This window comes from Falco rusticolus, chromosome 8, assembly GCF_015220075.1.
Source record: "Falco rusticolus isolate bFalRus1 chromosome 8, bFalRus1.pri, whole genome shotgun sequence".
Taxonomy (NCBI): Eukaryota; Metazoa; Chordata; class Aves; order Falconiformes; family Falconidae; genus Falco; species Falco rusticolus.
In genome coordinates this window covers 32,604,574-32,630,033 of record NC_051194.1, presented here as the reverse complement: position 1 = coordinate 32,630,033, position 25,460 = coordinate 32,604,574, and the positions used below count along the sequence as shown (strand labels likewise).

General features: G+C 39.8%; 1 protein-coding gene across 2 annotated transcripts; it reads right to left on the bottom strand.

The window, feature by feature from the left end:
* Positions 1 to 1,568: 1,568 nt before the first annotated feature.
* CFAP221 (cilia and flagella associated protein 221) lies at positions 1,569 to 25,460 on the bottom strand. 2 transcript variants are annotated; one of them, XM_037397831.1, is made up of 24 exons: positions 25,276 to 25,460; positions 24,709 to 24,809; positions 23,626 to 23,712; positions 23,425 to 23,520; positions 22,843 to 22,943; positions 20,356 to 20,459; positions 18,084 to 18,243; positions 17,442 to 17,565; positions 17,243 to 17,354; positions 16,912 to 17,020; positions 16,239 to 16,326; positions 14,418 to 14,507; positions 12,377 to 12,472; positions 10,825 to 10,915; positions 9,082 to 9,209; positions 8,554 to 8,634; positions 7,418 to 7,525; positions 7,099 to 7,275; positions 5,474 to 5,632; positions 4,965 to 5,059; positions 4,323 to 4,412; positions 4,003 to 4,119; positions 2,617 to 2,646; positions 1,569 to 2,005 (listed from the first exon to the last, which is right to left on the bottom strand). In XM_037397831.1, exons 1-24 carry the CDS (start codon positions 25,412 to 25,414, stop codon positions 1,882 to 1,884), a joined length of 2,607 nt encoding a protein of 868 aa, XP_037253728.1. In that variant the 5' UTR covers positions 25,415 to 25,460; the 3' UTR covers positions 1,569 to 1,881. The 2 variants fall into 2 exon arrangements, with proteins under 2 accessions (XP_037253728.1, XP_037253729.1); XM_037397832.1 differs by lacking the exons at positions 22,843 to 22,943; positions 23,626 to 23,712; positions 24,709 to 24,809; positions 25,276 to 25,460 and having other exon boundaries at positions 23,425 to 23,512.

Here is a 25,460-nt window from a genome sequence, read left to right as displayed (position 1 = left end):
CTGTGAATAACCACCAACCGTAGGTTATAATTCTTATAGTGTATATACCATTTCTGAAAGTGTTCAGTAGTCAACTAGGAGAATACCTAAGTGGCCTCATATATTAAAACCTAAGACTTCAATTATTTAGCCAAATTTCTCGTTCTTAGACACCGCTGGATCGTCTCTGATTGCTTATCACCTTGAGAAGAGTCAGCCTCATACTACGAGGTATTCTGGAGAGATATAATGCACAGAGGTCTATGCATTACTAAGTGTCCCTTTGGATTTTAGGAACGATTTAGGGCAAAGTAATACCTTTTTCTTACCTTCTCTGCACACTGAAACCTGGCCCATAAAAACCTTAAAACACAGAAAGAAGAATCGCTTTAATAGAAAGGAGGTTCATTTCTTTGAAGGCTGGTGTCTACCATCGGAGAATGGAGAAGCATGACTAATTTCCATTGGGATGACCAGGACACTCTGAAGAGAGGAAAGAGGATACTACTGTAACAAAAAGAGAACAACCTTGGTTAATCACCATTGTTTCTGAACATTTATTCCCTCTTTACTAGACATTGAAATTTAGCTAGTGAATAACAGTTTCTAAGAATTATCTATGCTTGATTTAACCTAAACAGTGAATTATGAACTGTGAATGCTTTCACTGTATGAAATGTGAATGTTTTTGTCATGGTCATGTTAAGAAACAGCTCAATTCTTGTTGTGCCTCTTAGAAGATCAAATGCTTTCCTCAAGACTTGCAGAGGAAAAAAAAAAAGTGTACCTATTTAAGCAGTTGTTTGTAGTCAGAGAAACTCTGCAGATATCCAGACCTGCATTCTGAACAATCCCTTGCGGATTAGACAGTTAGCAGAAATTTAACAGCTTTTAATTTCTTTGAAGTGAGTAGAGATAGTATGTCACTAGTATAATACAGACTATTCTGCAGCTTTATTTTCAGCCTACTTTTTCATTTTCTATCTCCCTGGGCTTTTTACAGTTTGTCTACACTGATCTCTCTCTGAAATTAACTTTTTTTCTTAGGGGTTTTAAGTATGTCTGGAAAGAAGTATGGCTCCTAGAAACATACTATGTATTGCTGCACCTTACATGCCTTTTAGTACAGAGGATATCTGCTTTGTAGTGCAAATAGCCTGGACCACTCTTCAAAATGAGCCCTCAACTCACTGCAGATAAAACCAATTTTGTCTGATGTCCAGCTTGCCCACAAGAAAGTAGGAGACATCTCAGCTGAAAGGTGATACGCTGAAGAAATCTCATTTCTTAGAGGAACATACTCCAAGCATTACAGGGCTTTCACAGGGCTCTAGAGTTCATCAACCCAATCCATGCACCCTTTTGCCAAAAGAGCCGTGCATTAAATTAACCCCCTGAACAGCTAATGAGATCTGCTTGGACATTATTTTTGTAGACAGTAACTGTGTTCAAGTCTTTCTTTTCATTAAAAGTCTCAAGTGTATAATTTACAGTCATGACTGAGATGTAGTGACTTACCTGCAAAAATTCAAGGACAGGTCATAACTAAAAAAACAAAATCAGAATAATTTGGTCATGAAGACTTTTCACATTTTATTTGAAACCAGTGGGCTGTAAATTAATTACCAAACTATTTTACATGGTAGTACTGTCATTTTCTGGTCCTTCACACCAGGACAAAATGAGCAGGTATGTGGCTGAGGGTTCTCACTGGAGCAATTACTTTGTTTGGGGTAAGGATCACAAGCGAGTCCTTGGCAGAGGTGGCATTACTGGTGGTTCTCTTCTCTGCATAAGACGTTGCTGACCTCACTGAACATAAATACATGTAGGTGGGACATAGAAGGCCTCACACATTAACAGGATAAACAGTGCCAAGCCATGGACTTCGTAAAATTACTCTTATCCCAGAATAAGGGTTTTATTAAGTGCTTTCAGCTTCATTTTCTCCACATGTTTTTGAACCTTCTCTCTGAGCTCGTTGTTTTGGGGTTGAAAATGTCCATCTGGATGGTTGTGCAGGTCTCTGCAAGAAGTTTAAAATGCCATTTGTATTTATAATAGCTGGGGGAGCTACTTAGGAATGCTGACAAAAACAAAGGAAGAGACACACATCATTCCTCTCTTTTTTTTAAATGAACACAGAGGGTATTCCATTACTTATGCAGAATGGAAAATGAATGAAACTGTGAAAAGAACATTCACTTTTGGCTTGTCCAGTTAGTAAAGCTAACCATCTGACAGGTAAACACATACCAGACTGAGTTTTATGTTTTATTTATGAAGGAACATATGCTGCAATGGCCAGAACTAGAGCATCCACATGAAAAACTGATTTGCCTTAAGGATAAAATGCTGAAACGGCTGGAGAGGAGCAATGTGATATCTGTCATCTGGTGAAACACCACCCCACTGATAACAACAAAGAACCTTCCAGTGACAAAAAAAATGGATTGAGGCTTCATTGTTTACTAATAATTCTTCGTTTCCTTCTTTACAAAGCCAAACAAATAGGGAAGGTTTCAACAAGTAAGTATAAATACCCAGAGGTGTTTAATACAGAAAAGCATTTTTATTTCTTAAGGAAACATCTAAAACTTCAAAAAGAAAGATCCTTATGATTATAAAACTACTTACCCAGGAAAAGCACCATCCAACACTGTATCACTGTGGAGAAAAAGGCCACCCTTTAGTTACACAAGCCAGCCCAAATGCCCATGTTCTGACAAGCATAGTGTCATAACATGCAAAAAACAGCACTGAGTCTGACACATTTGTGTTTTTAGAGCAAATTATTTTCAATCAATGCTGTAGTAATCACAATACAGCAATCAATGTTTTGTCAGAGAGCTTATAATATGCAGCACTGTTTTTGAGTTTAATGGCTGACAGTTGCATAGGATTTCAATGTCAATCAAATAATTTCCCTCTAAAATTAAAGAAAATGAGACATTCAAATCTTCTGATAGCTCTGAAAGTTCCAGGCTATTATGCACATCCTGACATCTAAGCCACATCACAATCACTTTAAAGAGGGGGCAAACTGTTGGACATAAAGATTAATTGACTTGCTCCAAGTCACACAAGGTACCTGTGAAAACAGGGTTAGAACTCGGCACATTCTCCTCTGTTGCTCTGCAACCACGTATCCTTCCCATACTGCCTGCTGCTCAAGCCCACTGTCCTCAGTGTCCCACTTAAGAGCTCATATACCTCCTTGCATCCTTCCTGCAACATCACATACCCCCAGGCTTCACACAGTTCATCCGCTTCTGCTTCCAGCCCCACAGAACTGCGAAATGCTGATCTCAAACCACGGTGGTAATCATCAACACCATCAAAGACCCATTTGTCTCTCAGAGCTTTCCTTGTCCTCAGGTTGCCCCTCAGGGTTTTTCTGCTGAGCTGCAAAATCAGGACATTGGCCTGACAGTACGGGAGGCATAGGGCAGAACTTGGCCCTTACAGTGGTCAGTTCACAACATTTTAGGGAGAAGGTAAATCTATGTTTATGAATGTAAGCTATTTTACATGCTGTGCTGTATGCCTAAAACACATTGTGTGTTGGTGGAATGTGAAGCTCAGACAGCAGAGAGAAAATGTGACCCACTCCTAGGAAAAGCCTGAGAAAAAAGCACCATGCCAGGGGAGATTCTAAGGGCTTATTGCTCTGCCAGCATTAGTAAATATCTAACAAAAACGGTCACTGAAAATCAAAAGCCACTAGTCCAAGAACACTGACTATCTCTGCAAGGGCAAGAAAAGTGCCTCAAGTGTTAGCTCACATTGATAAAACTGAAGTCAAGGAGACATCCAGGCCAGTGTGTCACATTCACAGCTGCTTTCTGCAGTCTAATCCAGAGATCACATTTGAAGTGCAAATCTGCTCAAAGTACCAGATCTGTATCCCACTTGTGATGGAGCCCCTACATCACCTCAGTATGACTTTCTACGTGATCTGGAAGGGATGCTTGTCTTCAGATTCCCTCTCATTCTTCTTCCCTAATTTCAAATGATACCTACCCTTCTCTTTTTGCTGATTTCTCTTTGCCTTCTGATAGTGCTTCCCCAACTTGTGGAAACAGAGCTCTCACCATCTCTGGAGTAAGAATCATTTTGAACTCAGCTTCATCTGTCTCCCTAAAAATTTGCAAGATGAAGAAGAATTGGGCTTTATCCTTTAAAAAGTGGGGTTTAGCCAACAAAAAACAAAAGTACGTTCTATGCAAGAGGGACTTTGTGCTTTTGCCTTGGAGGATCTCTCAGTACAGGTTTAGACACGTTCATACAAGTGGTTAAGACATAATCAATCACACTGAATACAAAATAGTGGAAAAACTTACTGGTCAGTTATGTTCTCCCTGTCTCTCTCAGGTAAGCCATGCAGCATTGGTGGTACATCTCTTGGAAGCATATCTAAACTGTAAGGATCCCTGTGATGGAAATGGTATTAGTTTAAGATGGGCAGATGGCAACTGCACTAAATATTTATATTTTGAAGCTTCACACAGTAGTTGTAGTTACAATGAAAATTATGTACTTTTAAATATTCCTGGAAAATCTGAGTACACCAGAAACTGCTGTGATATGAGGGAACCTGAGCCCGGGAGATGTTAGCTACCAGATGGGTGCAGGTACCCATATATTAAAGGTTTTACCATTCATACTGCTGCAGGGCAGACAGGGTTTGTACCTCCCAGGGTCTTCTAGCACTGAATCAAAAAGCATTCAGGAAAGATGTTATTGAAAGTCCCAACTGTAACTCTCCTTCCAGGGCTAGGTATTTCCTCTACTTATACTGTTCTTCACCCACCCTTCAAGGAGGTCAGTAGGGGTTTTCCCCATCGGCTTTGGATTTCTGAGCAGCAGTTAATTGCACGCGTAGGCTCACTTTTATCTGTGGGACTAGTTACTGGTCAAATGGAGTAACAGACAGCAGAAACTAGTGCAGGATAGAGGCACTGTATGTTCAAATTCCTTCTTACCTAGCTGTTCTACTTGTCAATGTCGGAGTGTTAGAAAAAGTGGAATACACTACTGGTAAGAATCTTCTCCATTCCATTACTCCGCAAATCACTTCCTGAAATGACAAGAGCTACAGCGATCAGACCTCTAATACATAATGCAGTGGGGACAGAGGCTTGTAGGACAGAGCATCTGACTTCTTGGCTGAGAACTGAATCTGAGGAGCTGCAGTTCTCCATATTTAAAAGATGCTACCTCCACTGCAAGGTCATGAAAATAAAGTAGATGGTAAAAAGAAGGAAAGAGCAGAGAAATACTAAGGGATAAATAAGAGACATGGATAAAGCTGAACAAGAACAAGTTATTCTGACCCATGTACTGACTATTTAGGTGCATGCATAATTTATATTTGAAAATGTCTTCTATCTAGGACGACTCTTCATCTTCCTTTTTCATTCCTTGGAGCAAATTCTCAGCAAGAAGATATCAAGAAGCCAGGTACTTGTACAAGAAACCCAAAGGGCCATACCTTGTGATGCAGAAATTTCTTTTGTGTGACTGGAATACAGGATCCTTTGGGGCATTCCTTGGTAAAGGTGTATTTTGGATGAGGACAAAGATGATATTCAATATTTGTTTCAGAATAGGCCAAAGGAGGTAAAAATGGAACTAATCCTGGTGTGGGGTTCTAAAAACAAAGAAAGGATTATTTTTAAAACCTGTTATGAGCACCACAAAGAATTTAATTGATGAAAATTCAGTTCTTACAATTAATGTAGTCTCCCCAGATTTACACCTTTGTCTCATTGTGACTGTTCTGTTCCGTGTGACCCTTCATTTCCTGTCTCTTGTCATCACAGACCCATAATCTGCCTGGTTTATCCATGTTCTCTGCTGTCTAAAATACAGCAATTTAGGTGTTGTCTCCAGGTTTGGAAGAAAAAAATTTGCCTGATTATTCCAAACTCCATTGCTGATTGTCTGAACAATTTAAAATCCAAGAATGCAAACTGGCCTTGCTGTGGTGGAAGCTAGTGAGCGTTTTGCCAGCTATTTCACTGCACTAGCATCTGTTCCTGAATGAAGTCTAACGCTGGGCAGTTTAGGATCGGACCGTGTCTGGTTCTTACACTGACATAACAGAGGGATGAAAGAGATGCATAGAAGATCTCATCAGTAAGTCCGCTGGAGTCCTGGCTGCATGCAGTGAGGGCAAGTCTATGCCATATATGTTATGCCAAGATCACCAGACTAGCACACTAGGCTCTGAGCCATTGAATCTAAGTAATGCTGACAGACAGAGCCACCCAAGTCAGGCACAGTGGCATGCTGGCTTGGAGATGCTGCCATGCACAGCACTTAACTGAGCTATACAGCTGGCTCTTCCTGCTCTGAGACACCTCGGGGACTTTCAGGCTGTACTGCACTGCGCAGGAAATGACTTCCGTAGTTGGTGCCAAATAGCATAATCTATATGACAATTAAATAACAGAAAAACCTCCCACACATGTGGTTGTAATTTTTTTAATCTCTGTGCCTAATAGTTTGGAAATGTGGTTTTGGTATGCTATGAGAACTATTGGAAACTCTAAGGCAGCAGGATGCATTGTGAGCAAAGAGTTTGACTTCACTTTTCTCAGTTTACCTAAGGATCAGGCAGAACTGCAGTCCCCTAGTTGAACAGAAGGACAAGGCTGCACCTGTTCTATCTATCTGGGCAAGAGCACGAGGTTATAGAAGGACTGAGACGACAAGATCATGGCTTTTCTTCCAACATCCAAATGGGGGAAGAAATGGAGAAGTGAGGGGCCCCATGGTGTTCCAGGGAATCCTGGGATCAGTGACCAATTATGGAGTGTGAGACTGGAAGTGTCTCCAGTTCTCTGCCATCATTGGCAACTTTGCCTTATCATCCTCTGCCCTAAACAGATCAAATTCCATTGTAGAGTGAAGCCATGCCCCTCTCTGTGGGCTGAGCTCTGTGACTCCTACCTACCAGGGCCTGCACCTGGAAGGATTACTCTCACTCTGGGTAGTTTTATATACCAATCTGAGTAAGAAAATTGCGCACCAATTCCACATCAGGCTTCTGATGGAACAAACACCTTTTCCCCTTCTTTCTTAGGTTCTTTGTGGTAGTCAACTCCTACTTACAAAAATGCGAAGTGGGTTGCTCTCTGTAGGGTGAACCAAAGCTTGGGGAGGAACCAGTTTTAAGAGGCTGATATTCCTTTTTTCTACATCTTCTGGAGATGGTTTGTAAAAATCCATCCTCTGGGAGACCAGGTTAAGTTGCCCCTCAGGAGAAGCAACTACTTGAATCAACTCATCCTTGAAAAACACAGACATCAAAGGTTTTCAGGGTGTAGTAAGCTTTTTGGTATAAAATGTCAAGACAAAACTAAACAAATAATGTAGAAATGTAGGGTGGAGAGTGACTTCAGCCAAGTTTGTATTTGAGATGATTCATTACCTGGGCTCCCTGCCTCAGTGGTTGGGAAAGTTTTCGAGGCTTGTAACTTGTGGCTGCATAGTGTGTATCAAATGGCTGATACTTCATAATGCTGGAATGCTGAGGAACCTAAGTGCAAAGAAAAAAAATGTGCTGCAGGAGATGACAATAATAACTTCTGATTAACTCATAGATGGAATGGAACATTCCAGCTTCATCACAGACACATCACGTCTCTGTGGTAAAAGATACTTGGAACACTATTCTGGAACATGGTATATGAACAAAACTTCAAGAACCCATACTTCACCAGGAGAAGCTGAATGTGTGCATAAAGGAATATTTCCATTCTTTTCTATGAAAGAGCATGGATTTAATGGTTTCTTGATCAAATATACTGTACTTAATGGAGTGGAGAAAAGCTGTGTTAAGTAATATACATAACACTGACAGATGAACCAATGCGTAATAAGGGGAAAAGACACTATAAGAAAGCTTCTAGACTTCTACACCACCTGAAAAAAAAGAAGGTGGACATTGAGCCAAAATCTGCATTGACTCGAACCTAAGGAAATATTTTTACTGGGATGGGGTGCAGAATTTGAACTTTTGCTATGCAAAAATTGGAGAGAAAAGGGTTTAGAAGTCAGGAGGAAAAAAAAAAAGTTTCTGTACTCACAAAGTTGCAAAAACATTACTTATTTCAAGAAGGAGAAGTTCGCATTTCCTATACAGGAATGAAGGAACTAAGCATGAAGAACAGGATGCCAAATAAACAGAAGACTTCCATTACTTTGTAAAAGGAAGGACCCTTTTACAATGTCGCTTTTATAAAACTGTAAAACCAAAGGAAAAACTGTGTAGTGTGCAGGGCTTGCAGCATCATCATTCATAGAAGGATTTTTGTTGCTTGAGTTATAATTTTGGCTGAGGTGATTCACCTCTCTGTCTGGAGGGGACTATTGCCAACTATAAGCTTGTTACTTATGGAAACAGGTGAGATTTGTTTTTAAAAAAAGCATGCTAATCATACAGCCATATTAAGGCAACATTTCTACTGAGCTACACACTGGGGCCACTGAATCAGGCAGAAAACGTGTCCAACTGGATTTCTGGAAGAAAACCATGATACAGTTGAGGGAGCTGTACTGACTTACCTTCAAATCATAAAAAGGAAGAATGTGTCTGACTGTCACATCTACAGATTCGATAGGAACTAGGCCAAGAGCATCAGGTGCCTGAAAGAATACAGTATTTAAAACTCAGTAATATGGTGGGCACTTTGTTTTGCATTGGCAGCAATCCATCATCACAGCCACTTGAAAATATATGGAAATAATTATGCAAACATTTTGTTTGATATTTCTCCTGTCCTTTCTTGGACTTCAGCATTTCAGTTTTTTTTCATTTCTTTTATTCTGCAAAATCATGGATGTTAGCTAACTCTGGTCGTTAATGTATTAATCAGAACTTTAAAATGCAATTAAGACAATGCAAAGATTTTAATTTTTTTACTGCTTTCAGCAGTACCCTCAAAAAATCTGAAGTCCTGAATTAATTTGTCAGAACCCCAGAACACCAATCACATTGTGAAATTTTAACAAAGGCAGTACTGGGTCTTGGGCCAGTGTCTTCAACAAAATTCTGCCTTGAGTGTTGGCCACCATTTCAGTTACTATACTTACCAAGTCACGGTGCAATTCATGGGAACTGTAAAATGGGAATTCAAAAGGCAATATACGATCTTCAGATATGCTGGAAGAAAAGCCCTCACATTTTTCACTCTTCTTTTGTTTGCTGAAACTCCTGCTTTCTGTCATGAATGGAAAGCAAATATAAAGATTTTGTAATATATCTTAATACACCATTTCAGAAATAGAATCAAGATGTATTTAACATCTTCCTAAGACAGATGTGTCTAGTAATTTTAATATAAGAAGTAAGGTAATATTTCTTAAAGGCTTTGAAAGCCTTATCTACAAGATAACAGGCACAATACCTTGACTAGCAGACAGATCTAATTTCCCCTTTCCTAAAAGGACATTACAGCCTATTCATTCCAGCATGGTTCTCTAACTCATTCCGCTCAGCCAGGCAGAAACAAGTCAGAAGGCCTCTCTTACACTAACTGCCATTCACCTTCTACCGGAAGCATCTCTGCAGCTCCTGCATACTAGGAATTACAAGTGCCAACTTGCAGAGGCAGGAAAAGGCCTGACATGCAAAGGTGCTTCAGCAGTTGTCAAATGGTGTGTGTACAAGGGAGTGGGAAATAAGAGACACAAATTCTCTTTTGTCCCCAGTGTACCCAACTGTGACTTCCATCCAAGGTCAGTTTCATTCTATGACTGCTAAAGAACAAGTGACTCTTCCAGGCCAGCACTTCCACCTCACTGAAAAGTGACTGCTTGAAAGCACTTGTATGAGAAACCAATAAGGAGGAAAACTCAACCCAGTACAGGCCACCTAGCCATGTATCTCATGCTTCCTACTGTCTCATTTCACTGAGTTCAGATATCTTGCCTTCATCATACTGAGGTGTCTTTCCATATTCCACCCCCCATGCAATAAGCTCCTCTTAACGTATGACTCGAACCTCTTGGGCTCCACCTGATCTGTTTACCCACCTCTCTGTTTTTCATATAGTCCCATCTGCCCTCTCATTGTTCCTCAGCTCTTTAAGTTGAATCACAGAAGTTATTCCAGGAGGGTTGGAAGGGACCTTTAAAGATCTAGTTCCAGGGGCAGGGACATACCTATCACTAGACCAGGTTGCTCAAAGCCCCATCCAATCTGACCTTGAACACTTCCAATGATGGACCACCCACAACTTCTGCCCTATTATTAAGCAGATAAGTCATAAGGTTCCTAAGAAGAGTTAATCATATTTTTAAAATCTGGTAAATAATGTGCATGAAAAACAGATGTATTTTGAGTACAGCCGTTCCTACCTGTTGTGATAGAACAAGGAGTAACAGTTTTAAACTAAAAGAGGGTAGATTCGGACTAGAGATAAGGAAGAAATTTTTTACGATGAGGGTGGTGAAACACTGGCACAGGTTGCCCAGAGAGGTGGTAGATGCCCCATCCCTGGGAACATTCAACCAGGTTGGATGGGGCTCTGAGCAACCTGATCTAGTGACAGATATGTCCCTGCCCCTGGAACTAGTTGGAACTAGATCTTTAAAGATCCCTTCCATAGATGTCCCTGCTCGTTGCAGGGGGGTTCAAACTGGCAACCTTTAAAGGTCCCTTCCACCCCAAAACTATTCTATGATTCTGCCTTGTCACACTTCTCTTTTTTGCTGGAAGACTCCTTTGTAAGAACTCTGTCTTCACCTTTATATGTAATGCACCTGACACACTGCAGTACAACCTGAATTATCATAATTCATGGACAAATACCAACTTGTTCTTCTACTCCTTACCAGAGACAGAGCCTTCCTCCAAACCTCTGGCTTCTTTGGTTAGCCCACGGAATAGAAGCAGTAAACGATTTAGCCGAATCTGAATCACAATCTGAGAGAATGATTTTAAAGTTTATAATTAAGCCAAACACTCTAAGTATAGCCAGAGAAATATACATACATTACAACTGTATTTATTCTACAGAGCTGACTTAGACATCTCTATTTCAGAATTTTTACTATTGTTTTCTGTTCAGGAGGGAGAAAATGGGGAAGCAGAGATGAAGAATGGATCTCAACTCTGCAGTGCCATTACACAACAAAACCAGTTCAAACCATTTAGTTTTACAGGTCAGACTTCTTTTGGCTAGATCCTTCAGCTGTGTCTACTGGCATATACAGATTTAACAATGGGTAAACAGTCAGTTGATCAGGGTCATATGAATACTTGGGGCTCTGTGAATGAGAAGAATAAGTAGTAACCTGCACTGTGCAATTTGCCTAGCACCACATATCGCAGGGTAACGATGAAAAATCCTAGGTTTTAATACTGGAAGGGGCCATTTAGCCACCTCTTTATTTGTGCAATACAGGAAAGAGCATTTCATTTCAGGACCTACATATCGAGCCTAATATTGTGAATGGATTGGAGAAGAGTATCTAAACTGAATACTAGGAGAGCATGAAATTTCCATATTGCTTGCTACATTTAGATTTACTGGGAAAAGAGCCATGAAGATGCATAATAATATTTAAACCCAATGAGATAAGTGATTTTACTGGTTAGTCTTTATCTTCCACATTGGAAGGGATCTTAGAAGGTCCTAGTCCAACCTCGTGCTCCAAGCAAGGTCAGTGATGAGATCAGACCAGGTTGCTCAGGGCTTTATCCCGTCTGGTCTTGGAAACATCCAAGGATGTAGACTGTACAGCCTCTCTGGGCAACCTGCTCCAATGACTGACTGTCCTCATGGTGAAAAAGGCTTTCCTTATACATGGTCTATGCCTCTCTTATTTGAATTTATGACCATTGTTTCCCATGTTCCCACCATGCACCATTGCAATGATTCTGGCTCCATCACAAATAATGTCCTCGGACATGTTGGAAGGTGCTGCTCCCTCCCTCCACTTTCCCTCTCCAGGCTGAGTAAGTGCATCCTGACAAAGTCTCCTCACAGAATGAGTGCTCCAGACCCTGACCATCTTGGTGGCTCTACACTGATGATCCAGCTTATTGATGTGTTTCATGACTGGGATGCCAAAACTGGGCACAGTATTCTATATGCATTTTGAAATCTTCTCTTTTTTGTGCAGAAATATTTTTTACTTTTTAAAAAACCCTAAATTTATCTGCATTTGCTCAGTATTGATTGCAATACCAAGCACCAGCAGAACCACCAGCAAATGCAAAACTTACTCCAGATCCTTACTTCCTGGTGAAGTGGGGATGTATTTATCAAACTATCAAATCCCTAGCTAGCTGTGAAGACTCTTTATGTGCTAGTTTGCCTGTTCTTTTGTGCTATTTCCAAGGCATCGTGCCATCACACTGCATTCTGGTTGTTCACGCTACCTTGTATGCTGCTTGTTGGAATTTCCTCAGCATCCTGTTTCTGTTGTCCCAAGTGTCATTACGGAGCAAGTCAAATGTGGGATGGACACCTGGATGCTGCATGGTATTTTTTTTAAAAAAAGAAACAGAAAAGAAAAAGGACACCCCTTTTACAACTATACAAGGGAGGAATTTCCTCCAGCCCAAGCCAATCCCTGGCCTGAATCCATATGTTATTTCTGAACACTGGAATTAAGTCAAGTGAAAACGTTTGCAGTATTGGCATTTAACCAGAAGCCTTTACTGTAGGGCTTAATGGGAGGTAATCACCAAATATTTGCAGATACAGTATGGGGAATGCAGAGATAATGTAGCATGGTCTGCATCCACACAAATGAAAACCACACACTATGATTTAACTGCAAGACTGTTGTGGTTTAACCCTGGCCGGCAACCAAGCCCCACCCAGCCGCTCACTCACTCCCCCCACAGTGGGATGGGGGAGAGGATCGGAAGAGTGAAAGTGAGAAAACTCGTGGGTTGCCATAAAGACAGTGTAATAGGTAAAGCATAAGCTGTGTACACAAGCAAAGCAAAACGAGGAACTCATTCACTACTTCCCATGGGCAGACCAGTGTTCAGCCATCTCCAGAAAAGCAGGGCTCCATCACGCATAATGGTTTCTTGGGAAGACAAACACTGTAATGCTGAATGCCTCACCCTGCCCCTTCTCCCGGCTTATATGTACTCAGCATGACATCATACGGTATGGGATATCCCTTTGGCTAGTTCGAGTCAGCTGTCCTGGCTATGTCCCCTCCCAGTTTCCCAGTTGTGCCTCTCCAACCCTCTGACTGGCAGGGTCTGAGAAATTGAAGGGTTCTTGCCTTAGTATAAACATTACCTAGCAACAACCAAAAGCGTCAGTGTGCTACCAGCATTGTTCTCACACCAAAGCTAAAACACGACACTGCACCAGCCACTAAGAAGAAAATTAACTTTGTCTCAGCCAAAACCAGGACAAATACGTGGGCAGTCAGACAGTGGGATGAATGGACTAGGTCTCTATTGTTTACACACTTCATCCTGCACAGATATCAAGTTGGGACATAGCTGTAGGGGCTCAGACCAGGGGCCCAGCAAAACCAGTATCCTGTGTCTCCAATAATGGCTGATAGCACATACTACAGAAGGGCAAAAGGCTGGGGTAAACTTAAGAATGATAATTTCTCAGAATAACCTCCTCACATGTAGTGAGGTCTGGCTCTGGACATACTTGAGGCAGAGGTGATGTCTCTAATGCCTTAAATTGTTGGAACACTCTTTGAACACAAGAAAATCTCTTTCTTGATGCATTAATCTCTTCTCCAGTTTTAAACCAATGTAACAGAAGAATGTGGCACTAGAAGGAATTCCAGCAAACCCAGAGTACAGTATCTCTCAACAGGATGGCAGCTGCTTAACCAACATTTAGATTAGGAAGGTTATCAGAACACCAGCTCCACACAACAGCATGCCATGCCTCACCAAACAATTTTCAACACTTTGTAACAGGTGTATAACAACAGACCAACTCCCACAGCTATTATGTTCCTCAAGAAGGCAGCAGTTCATATTGTTAACATTCAAAGTTCCTTTGGTAGCTCAATAATCCTAGGAAATGGATCTTAGGAAGTACCTTACACCACAGAGAAGGACAAAAAAATCTAAGTACCAGAAAGGCTCCTGTCAATCTGAGCTGCAAGTAAAGGTTGCAAATCTTGTGATATGCTTAACCTTAGGTTTAGGCATGAGAAAACTACTCCTGAGAGACCTTTCAGAAGCAAGCAATATGAATCTCAGGTTAGGCCTGCAGATTTCCACTTGTCTCTCATATTAGATCAGAACATCAGAAGCTAAGTTGTAGCACAATGCTTGCCCTACTGTACTAAAAGTAAAATGGGAAATAAGACACTAACACGGAAATGGGAATATTAGGAGGAAAAGTATTCAGTGTCAAATATTTACTTAGCTTAGTAGGTGATAATAACATACAGCAGGCAATAAAAACACATAAACAAACCTGGTCAACAGGGCGGATAACACGTCTGAAAGCAACTTCTACTTCATTCCTCTGAAACTCCTGTTCTATGATAGGATCTCCTCTTTGGATCTAATTTGTCGCCAGGATGAACAATCACATTAGTACAAAACATTTAGTGAATTCTTTCCTCCCTTACAATTAGTGAAATAGTGGAGCTCACTTACAATGTAACGTTTGCGGGGAGCTTGACAAAACAGACTTCATTCCCTTCTAGGGAGTGATTATTGCAAGCCCTGAGCAAGTCAAACAAAGTAAAATAATGTCTTTTTGGGTCTGAGTTTCAACCAGATCTCTGCCCTAATGAAACACAGTTTGCTTTGCATAGCCAGAATCAGCAAGAGAGGGGTTACAGAACCAACAGCATAAGTTAGCACCTGAACAAATCTTCCCAGATGACAGCGCTACAGAAATTTCCTGCAGCTTTCCCATGTTCTGTGAACATCTCTGTCATGGTTTCCAATGGTGCCAGCTCAATCTGTTCATGTGTGAAACAGTTTACTACTGATATCAGTTCACCTCTTTGAGATCCTCTCAAAGTGTTCAGGCATGCTGGATGAATACCAGTGCTTCTTTTCATCGTGCCTCTTCCATCCCAGTCCTCCTTACCTATTGTTTCATTTCCCAGATACCATTACATCTTAAACAAAGACCTTGGGGTTATTCTGCAGGGCAAAAGTCCCATGATTTTCATGGACTGAGGTTTTAGTTAATACAATGGAAGACAGACCAGTTAAAGGTCTCCAGGACAACCACTCCCAGGCTGTATAACATAGTGGCTGCTTGAGCAAATAAATGATGGAGGGATAATAAATACTCTGTGAGGCCTCATGACATTCAAGGTGAACAAACTGACAGCATGAGCAAAAATACGGCTCGGTCAGAAATGCATGGGGGCAACTGTGAAACCAACCAGAGATCTCCACAGCCCCTATGGCCAACAGGTAAGTAAATAAATGTTTTTAAACAAAGCTAACATACATCTGATTTAGTGATACAACAATCTCACAATTTAGATCCTTTTTTTGCTGACTTCCTCCTTTGTTAGTATTAAATACAATGTTTAAATTAATTCACAGTGCCTAATTCAATGTATAAATCAAGCCTTTACCCTATCTATAAATAATTTTACTCCCATAAACAGCTCCTTGGAAGTCAGTGGGATGTCAGAAGCTACCTGAATGTCCAGAAGGCAGGATAAGAGGGACAAACCCCACCTGTCCCTGAGGGCTGTGCCATACGGGGAGAAATATCTCCTGCCACCAGGTATTGCTGCTGTCACCCTCATGGAACATGACCCACAGTCTGGGGTGACTGGAGGAAACCAAAGAGAGGGAGGGCAAAGGTGTAGAACAACCTGATGAATTATTTCCCCATGGCTCTGTGTGAGAGTAATGACTGGGTTTAGCTTTTGGTTGTGAGCAATTCAGGACATTAGCTCTTCAGAGAGGTACAATAGAAACAGAAGATTGGATGCTGCCATGATGCCGACAGACTTACACTGCAAAGCTGCACTGTGATGCAGCTGGGTGCAAATCTGCTAGGTTGGGCAAATATCTCGTTACATTTCCATTAATAACTTATCCTCTCCATCTACCTCCAAGATAAAACCACCTCAGAAACAGTGATACACAGGCATAATAAAGATATAACTGCAGTAAGAAGTACAGCTAGTATAGGTTTGCACTGATGTATAAAGAAAAACTGAAGACACAGAGAGCTCGATACAATTCACTAGTGCACTGTGTAGTCTGAAAATATAAATTTGATTTTAGATTTATAGAAAAAACAACAAAGACTAACCTTGTACTGCTCTTCTTCCCTCCGTCGGTTTTCAAGAATCTCTTTTTTAAATTCCAGAGACATCGGATCTTTGCCTTTACGAACTTGCCTGCATTTACAGTGGAGGCAAGAAAAACGCTTTACTTAATGCACAGTTTGCTTTATTTAAAGACTAACAGACTTATTACCCTCTTCCTAAGGCATCTAGAGGTCTGTAACATTCAGCATAAAGGTAGATCTCTGGATTGCAAATGAAATCACAGTGTGCTTACAGACACAATTTAAGTGTTTTACTTTAGGCCATTTGATGTATATGTGCACTTCTGTTCACTCCATTACACATTTTAGCCTTGATTTATTGCCAACCATGATAAAAGCTTCCCTTGCCCTTAAGGCCACAAGATGAGATGCCTGAGAATAAGGTTAGGTGAACAAGGTTTTCAGCAGGTTTCTTTCTGAATGTAACCATTATACAATCAAAGACCTCATTGGGTACTAGTATGGATCACTACTGAGACTGCTTTTAGGCAGAAGATAAAAAAATGGAAGTAAACCAACAGTAACTTAGCTGTAAACCAGAACTATCAGGATATGAAATGGCAGAATTATGCATTAGTGGATATTGCATACATCATTCATAGAGGCCTTAGTTAAGCAAACCCCAGTGTTGTTAATATGGTTAACTAACACTTACCACTTCAGATAATTTGCTGCTTCTTCCTGAATATTTTGTTTGACTTTTAAGTGAAATATGGCTTCCTTCATCTGTCTTGTTTTTATCCCTTCAGTGCCTTGGCAAAGAGCTGCAGGAATATCAGAAAGCCATATCACACATCAGACTAAATTGAATTTTTATTTGGGAAATCCACCCATTATGATAACTGAATTCATTAATACATAAAGCTAAGGTGAGACTTCTTACAGGAACTACAATGACATCACCTCAGCAATTCTGAAGCTGAGTTCCTCACCAGAAACCTACAAATAACGCTAAAGACCAAGTTTATGCTGCTTAATTACATTACCTTCTTTCAAGTCCTTAATCTTCAATTTGCCTGGTTCCTGATTCAAAACAGTAGCTACAGCATATGGATTTGACAAGTCTGTGGGGAATCTCAGATTCTGGTATTCAATTTCCTATGAGATATAAATTAATAGGAAGAAATAGAAACATGAAAGATTTTCAGCCCAGAAAAGTACTTGTGTGTATTTATCTCTTCACACCTTTACTTTCTGAATAGGACTCGAACGTGGTTGGCTGAATTGGTCTCTTCTCCACACCACAGATTTTCCTGCAGACACAGCTTTTTTCTCTGGACGACTTTGTTGTTTGTCAAAATGTTCTTTTCTAGATGTCAAAAGGACAGATATTGCTCTTATAAGTACTCTGTAAATGGCATATAAGTCTAGTACATGCATTTACATCCCCTTTAGATATAGAAGGAGACTGGAAATTTCTCTCCCATATTACAACTGGAATCAAACTTTCTAATCTTCAGAGTTCAAAAAAATTAGATACAGCCCAAAAGATCTTACTGCTCAAAACCCCCTGTATCTTGCAAGACCTCAGCAATAATTATAACATAGAGCAGGCATAATGGAAGCTGAGGATGCTCAACACTTCTTTAAGGACATGTAAATTCTCATTACTTTTATTTTGGTACAGTTTCACTTCACATAGATTAAGGGCGTTCTGAGCAAATGATGTAAGAAGGCAGGTACATGTATTAACAGTTGAAACACATTACTGTATTTTAAATCTCCATAGATACAAATGCTTAAAATGATTCCAGCAAAATGGCACTAAATCCATGAATTTTTTTAGCATTGGGCAAAAATACTCAAAGGCCTGTCAGCCACACATACATTAGACCCAGATGTGGTGTTGATGTTCCTGTGAATACACAAATATAGGGTTTTGAATGAAACTGTGAAATCCGTAACTGCATTGTCATTTGTGCTGTTCCATACTCAAGTGGGGAGTATTTCACAGTTACTTCCACTTTCCCATTGCCTGGAATGATTCCTGTGATTAGAGGAGAAAACCAGTAAGAGTCCATCTAATGTTAGGTCACTTAAGTATACTGAAATTGATTCTGGACTACATTTTTTTAAAACAATATTAACGTTTGAATGGATGGCAGCAGGCCTGGAAAATATTTCAAATCTCAAAGTGTCTTTCAAGAAATATCCATTGCCAGATAATGGAAGGTATTTTGCAATAGCAGAGAGATTTGACAGTGAAACTATAATATTTCCTACTGTTATGAAAATTATTGCCTGTTTATATCTAGAAACTCTTCACTTGCATCTGCCAGTCTTAAATCTCTGGCACTTTCTGCTTTCATGAGCAAAGCATTATAAACATATTCCTCTGTGCTCTTCCAAGCTGGGGGAATCATCTGGATTTGATGCGCTACCTGTCACTACTTGGTCTTATTTCCTTATTACCTATTCCATTATTTTTCCAACCACTTTAACCACCCTTCGTATCCCTAAACATTAAGTGCAATCCCAGGATATAGGCCCTGATGCATTTCTGCAACAAGGAATTTATTCAGATCATCAGAAATACTAATTTCTTGTATCTGTAAAGTGACCATTGCCTGGTTTTCTGCATCCTGCAGTTAAAACCAGTTAGTTTCATCGTTGGGTTGGGTGGTTTTTTGTGTGTGTAGTTTGTTCAATTATTTCATCACTATCTCAGAGCACAATGGCCTGAACAGGAGCTGAAACTTCTTAGTCCTTTTCAGATGGCCTTCAGCTCCTCAGAGTTTCTAGCTACCAAAGTTTCTGACTTAGTTTTTACTGGGTTAATGTTTTTTTTTCTGTGATATTTTTGTTCTCCATACTCCCAATAACTAAGCCAACTTAGAAAGCATGAATTAGTTCCAGCTGCTTTGTCTATGACTGTGCAAAACCCCAAAAACTTCCTGATGAATTTTACTTCTCCCTAGTTACACTAATTTGTTCCTTTCCTCCCTTGATATATCAAAACTTCTTTAAGCACAAAGTAAGAAAGAATATTATCCTGAAAGAATGACACAAAATAAGGCAGCAGCACAGTTTATCTTTGTGAACCACACATCTGATTGATGGAATCCAACTACTTACTACCCCTGAAGAATGAAAATCCATCTGACAAGACAGGGCAAATTCATATCATTGCACATACAGGAACAATAGCAACTTTTTTTGAAGTGCATAAATAATCAAAGTTTAAATTCCAGTGTCACAAATGGCACTAAGCACCAGTTCTGTGAAGATTTTTATTTATTTAGATCTTTATGTATTTTCATGGGACTGACCAGAGTGCCAAAGTGAATTATTCAGCCAGGTCTCACTCACTTCGGTATTTTTGTCAGAACACCTGAAAACTTACATGCTCCTGCCGGCACCTGGCAAATTTGTTACATATGATAGCAACTGACCTGCAAACAGTTACATCTGCCTCAAGACAGAGCCCTTTCCAACATGAGGCATGAAAATAGCTGAGCATACTGCAGCCAAAAGTCCCTGCCTCTTGTAAAGCCCATAGACAGAGATCTAGAATGAATCTAATATCCACTGCTGTGCCATGAAACACCTGCAGCAGTGTGTTTTGTGCCCATCACTGTAACAGTTCTTGAAGCAACAGACATAATTCCATCAAATTCTTCTAGACCATGAGGGAAGACAGGTATAGGGATATGTTTGATAGAACAGAGGCCATTTTTATTTCCTCTGTGCCCCCAGTCAAGCAACATGATGCATACCTATTCCACAAAGATATCTGTTCCTTTATGGGGCAGAAGCCAGACACTCCACGGGGAAAGCTGTGATAAAGAAGTGAGTGCTGAGCTTCCTGCCTCTCTCCTTTCCAAAGGCTGCACCAGCAAAGACAGAAGACAAAGGCTGGATGGACGGTTTTGGACATCCCATATTTTGCCAGAGGTTGGTAGCTGGGCATTGACAAAAGAAATCTACCAGCCACAGAAGGCTATTTGCCATGAGGCTGTACGTGACTAATATTTATCAGCCTGCATTTACCTGGAAACACTTTGAGGCAAAGGCTTTTTCTGTACAGCACTGAATACACTATCACAAGTAAGTACACTTAATAAATACAGATTTAACATTTAAAATAAGTTCAATCTACCAAATGTTGGCTGGACAGTGAAGGCTTTGTGGGGCTGAATAAAATCAATGTGGAATTCAAAATCTATTGGACAGCTGCACTGCAACGGGATAACATACTCCTTACTGAAAAGAGAGAAAGGAAGAAATAAATTAATGAAACTACAGTTGATCATCAATTACAAGCTGAACAATTATATTATACACAACATGCACTGAATTTATCTGTGTTCAGAGGGATGGGTTACTTATTTATGTGAAAATAGTCATTCCTCGTTTTTCCAAAAGAGCAAAATATTTCAGATCTTTCACTCAGTGATGAAATAAGAGCTAAATCTTGATTTGAATGCTGGATATTTTACATCTTGACTTACTTTGTCTTACCCATACATAATCTGATTACAGAAAAAATTATAAAATTTAGATTTTAGAAGTTAGTTATATGTATCCTCAAATTCTTACAAACCGCAGTACCTAGCTAGTACAAACAATCCAAACTGGAGCAACAATAAGTACAGAACCAGGAATCAGCCTTCTCCCATGGCCGTCTTTGTGAAAGACGATGAGGAAAGACTATGCAGTCTTCAAAAGTGTTGAAAACTCCAACACATCAGAATGACCAGGCTTTAACCACTGTGGAAATAAAGATACCACGGCCTGATTTTCATAAAAGCTCTTTATGTCTCACACAGGTTGTGTGAGGGTATTAGCACATATCTTTTCAAGCTGTCTTACTTTTGTATGCATCTATTTTCATGTACCAAATTGAAACACAAAAGCAGTGGGGTAACACCATATATCATCCTACAAATCAAGACCAGTTTACCCAGGCTTATTTCTGTTCTTTGTAAACTGGCTGAAATCCTATCCTACTGATTAGCAAAGAATGCATGTTATACACAGTGTTTCTTTGGAAAGCACATTTTGAAATGCTTAAGGAAATGATAACAGCAAAGTCCTTTTTTCTCTCCCTTAATATGACCTGTTCACAAAGAAGATGTAACAGCAGACTGGGGAGGCAATTTGTTTTAGGGTACAGTGCAGCTTGTACAGTAGCCAAAGTGCTTTAAAAACAATTATGTCACCTGTTGCCTGATGGACCTTCTGTACCTAAGGAAAAAGCTGAGTGGTAAAATATAGGTCTTATCTGACATTTATGGAAGTAAAAGGCAGTTCTTCCATTGACTTCAGTGGGCTATGGACTGAGCTCATAGTACCCTGGGTTCTGCGCAGTACCATGTATTCAGAGAGCTTTAATTTTTTAGGAAAATTTTTAATAGCCTAATGATGAAAAATACTAGTAAAAATTAAGGTTTGAAACCATCAGTTTTCTTTCCAGGAACTCCTCCAAATTCCCTCAGGGGCATCTCTGAGCATCCCTGTTGTGCTGAAAATTTTTCCTATCATTTAAAATTGTCTTTTGTATTCTTTCTAATCTCTTCTCTGTATTCTGAGAGTATGAAAATTCTGTATATTTCAGCACTTGTTACAAAAATGGAGCAAATAAAGAGAATTACATCATGCCTAGAGGCACCCAAAAAATCAGGAGTTATGTTCAGTCCTGTGAGAAAGCTGTAACATCAATTCTGATGGACTCACTAGAGTTTAACAGATTAAAGGATACTAGAAAAGCAAATAAACAAAACCACACAAATGTTCATTCTACAATTCTGGGATCATATTACTGCAGAATTTTGCATTTTCCTTGTATGTGCCTTGCCTATTCATATTTCTGTGCTTCAGTAAAACTAATGAGTTGCTTCCAACTGACAAGCTAAGACAAAATCCAGCTGCTAAGAACTTCAGTTCCTAGAATTCACTCAAATCTTTACACTAACACAGATCACCATAATTACAACTAATATAGTCTATATACTACAGGACTAGACCCTAATCAACAGGATCTCCCTTCTCCTTTTCCCCTCCCCATTTCCTATTCACAATTATTACCGATAACTTCATGAAAACAGTTTTACATCTATGCAACAGAGCAAGATGAAGTCTGTGCCATTTAGAGCTCCACATCAGAAGATTTCAATATTTTTAAATAGAAGAAGCGAATCTAATGACTAATCAATCTGTGGACTGAGGTTACGTATTTGCTATCACTTATATCTACCATATCTTCATTTCCAGAATGCTTCATCTTGAAAGGAAGATTCATTCACTTAGGACTTAATAATGCTAAAAGGACATAGCACTTGGGAGTGTACAGATTATGGACAGCAGCCATACTGCTTCACCATATGATGAATCAAGTGAGTCAGCAGCAACTTAGACTGAAAACCCAGTTCCATCTATGTATATGCTTAGTTTGCACAGCATTTACTTTCCTGTGAACAAGTGCCTGAAACAGTTCGTATATAGAATTATTTTGCAGTCCAGATGGCAGCTGACTTCCTTAAAGCTTCCAATATGTTAAGCTGTACTTAAGGAATTTTAGGAATCAGATTTTTCAGATTTTGTGCATGTCTCACAAAATGTGGACAAATGTCTATCCTTAACTCACCTCTGACCAACTGATACATCAGACAGATTTATAAATGATGGAAATTCTACAACATTCACAGCAGGGTAAGCATGCACAGGAACAATGAATGTATCATCTCCCTGCAGAAAAAAGGGAGATAAATATTTGTTTCTTACATTGAATAAATATGGAAAGAAAATGTTTCTGTAGTAGTTGGCCAGTAAGTGGGCACAAAACGTCTTCAAGATCATCACCGTGTTGCACCTCAGGATATTGACATTCTACATCCTTTCAGTATCCATCTGTCTTTCCATACTTTCAGCAGCTCTCTAGAGCTCCTCAAAGCCTGCTCAGCTAAGACATTACATCAGAGTTGCACAAAGATTGATCTACTGGCAAAGAATAACAGAATAAGGAAGATATTTTAGCCACAGCTCCAGGACATTTACAGAGAGAAGAATGTTAAATGCTCAAAATGAAATTATCCAATCCAGACTTACTGGGAATAAATCCATGTGGCTCTAGGAGATTAACTGTACCTTTACTTTATCACTGTCATCATGTCCTAATAGTTGCTTCATTCCATTACAAATGTAAATATATTTTATAATAAATCCTCACCTGACAGTGAATTCGGATGCAGTCATAGTAATAGCGCCACTCATCGGGACAAAAGTCAACAGTAACCACATATGAAAAGCCAGGGACAAGCCGGTGCTAGAAAATGACCCAAAATAAAACAGATGGCCTGTAAAAGCCACTTACGTGACACAAAACTGGTGCTGCATGCAAAAAGCAGTGTGAAGGCTTTCTGACACTTACTGTTTTGTTGTATTTGATCTGAAAATACTTTGTCTGGGGTGGTATTATGTGAAGGTTTGTTACATCACCAGAAATATTTATCAGCTTCTGTAGAACAAAAGAAAGCCAAGACCACAAAACACTTTACAATGTAAGAGGTCAGTTGAGAATGCCAACTGTACATTTTGTAAGATCATTTTTTGTAAGTAATAATTTTTACTTCAGTAAAAATAATTCTGAATATGCTCTGAATTTAAAAGAAATGTATGTAAATTTTGCATTCTGATTTTTTATTCATTGGAACCAATGACAATTCCTTAGGAATAACAGTTTTGCTAAAGAAGATACTACTGTAAGACGCTGCTGCTGAATCAAATTCTGGCCGTTTTGTTTATGTGCAAAAGGAACAAAAAATGAAACAACTTACTGACTTTGCTTTTACAGAGGTATGAAACAACAGAAATTATGTAATATTCCATGGTTTTGTTTTGGATCACAAAGCAACAAACCTTTGGATGTGACAGTTCAGCCTGCAGAGCCTCCTGCTTCTTGTTTACTTTCATTATATCTGGAGAACCTAGTCCACCATAATCACCCAACCACTGCCTCAAAACACCACATGCGTAAAGAAGGCAGACAAAGGGAAAACAGAGAGAAGGAAATATCCAAACTATTCACAAGGAAAGACAATTAAACCTATGCACCAAGTTTCTTTCCTTAGATTAAATTGCTTTTGGCAGAAAGCCAGAGGTGCTTTCAAAATTTTCCCGCCAGTGAACATGTTTGCAGACCCAGTGACGGCCCAAGTACATTTTGAAAACAATCTCTTATGGAGTTAAAGCATGCATCCTTCATTTATGACATGCAAGTCACATATCATTAACACTGCTCACAGACACAGGAAACAAAGGTAGAGCAGAGACCGCAAAGGACAGTGATGTACACAGCATGGTACCCGTCTGTTTTGTTACCACAGGGCCACTGATTTTGAGTGCTGCTTTTTGGAGGACTCCATAGAGCAAAAGGCCTCATGACCACAAGCAGTCTACTCAGCTTCTGTTGTCCTTTTATGACCCCCAAGAGGATCCCTGCTCTGACACTTACCAGTATCTGTCGATGACATTTTCCAACTTCATACCCTCCATAGTGTAACACAGCAGGCTCAGCTTGTATAACCTTGCTCTTCTGAAGTTCTGAATAAATCTCTACAGAGACAGATAATAAAACAGGGAGAAAAGGAGACCAGGTGAAATACACATGATGATTGTTACTTACATTGACTAAATATATTTACATTGTACCCAATGCATTATAGAGGAAAAAAATGAGCCAGAGATTACTTCTCCTGTTAAGGGGGCATGACTTTTTAGATGGAAAGTTAAGGCAGCATCTACTATCCCAGCTGAGCCATGATCCTGTTGCCAGTTTATGTCTTGGCATCACAGCTTCAACAAGCCACCCCAAAACTTGAGTCAGCCCAAATGAGTCAGCCAGGATCAGTACAACCACTATTTTCTTTCCTGACTCCTCTTCTACAATTTGGGCTCACAGGAAGACACAATTTAAGCAACAGGATGGGCATTTCGCTTGCAAGTTGCAAAGAAAAATAATAGCAAAGTGCCTCCTAGGATTGCTCTAAGGTGGGGGAACAGTCAGAAGGCAGAAACTTACTTGATTCCAGCAGGTGATTGGGGACAGCATGTCTTTTTTTAGGTTGCTCCACTAGGCTGCCCAGAAGGACACTGGGTATTTTCTTGAAGGATTTCTTAGCGATTGTGATTTCTGTGGAGGCTGATTGAACTACATCCATGTTAGAACAGAAATGAGAGTCTGAATGGTACTAAAATTCTTCAGCA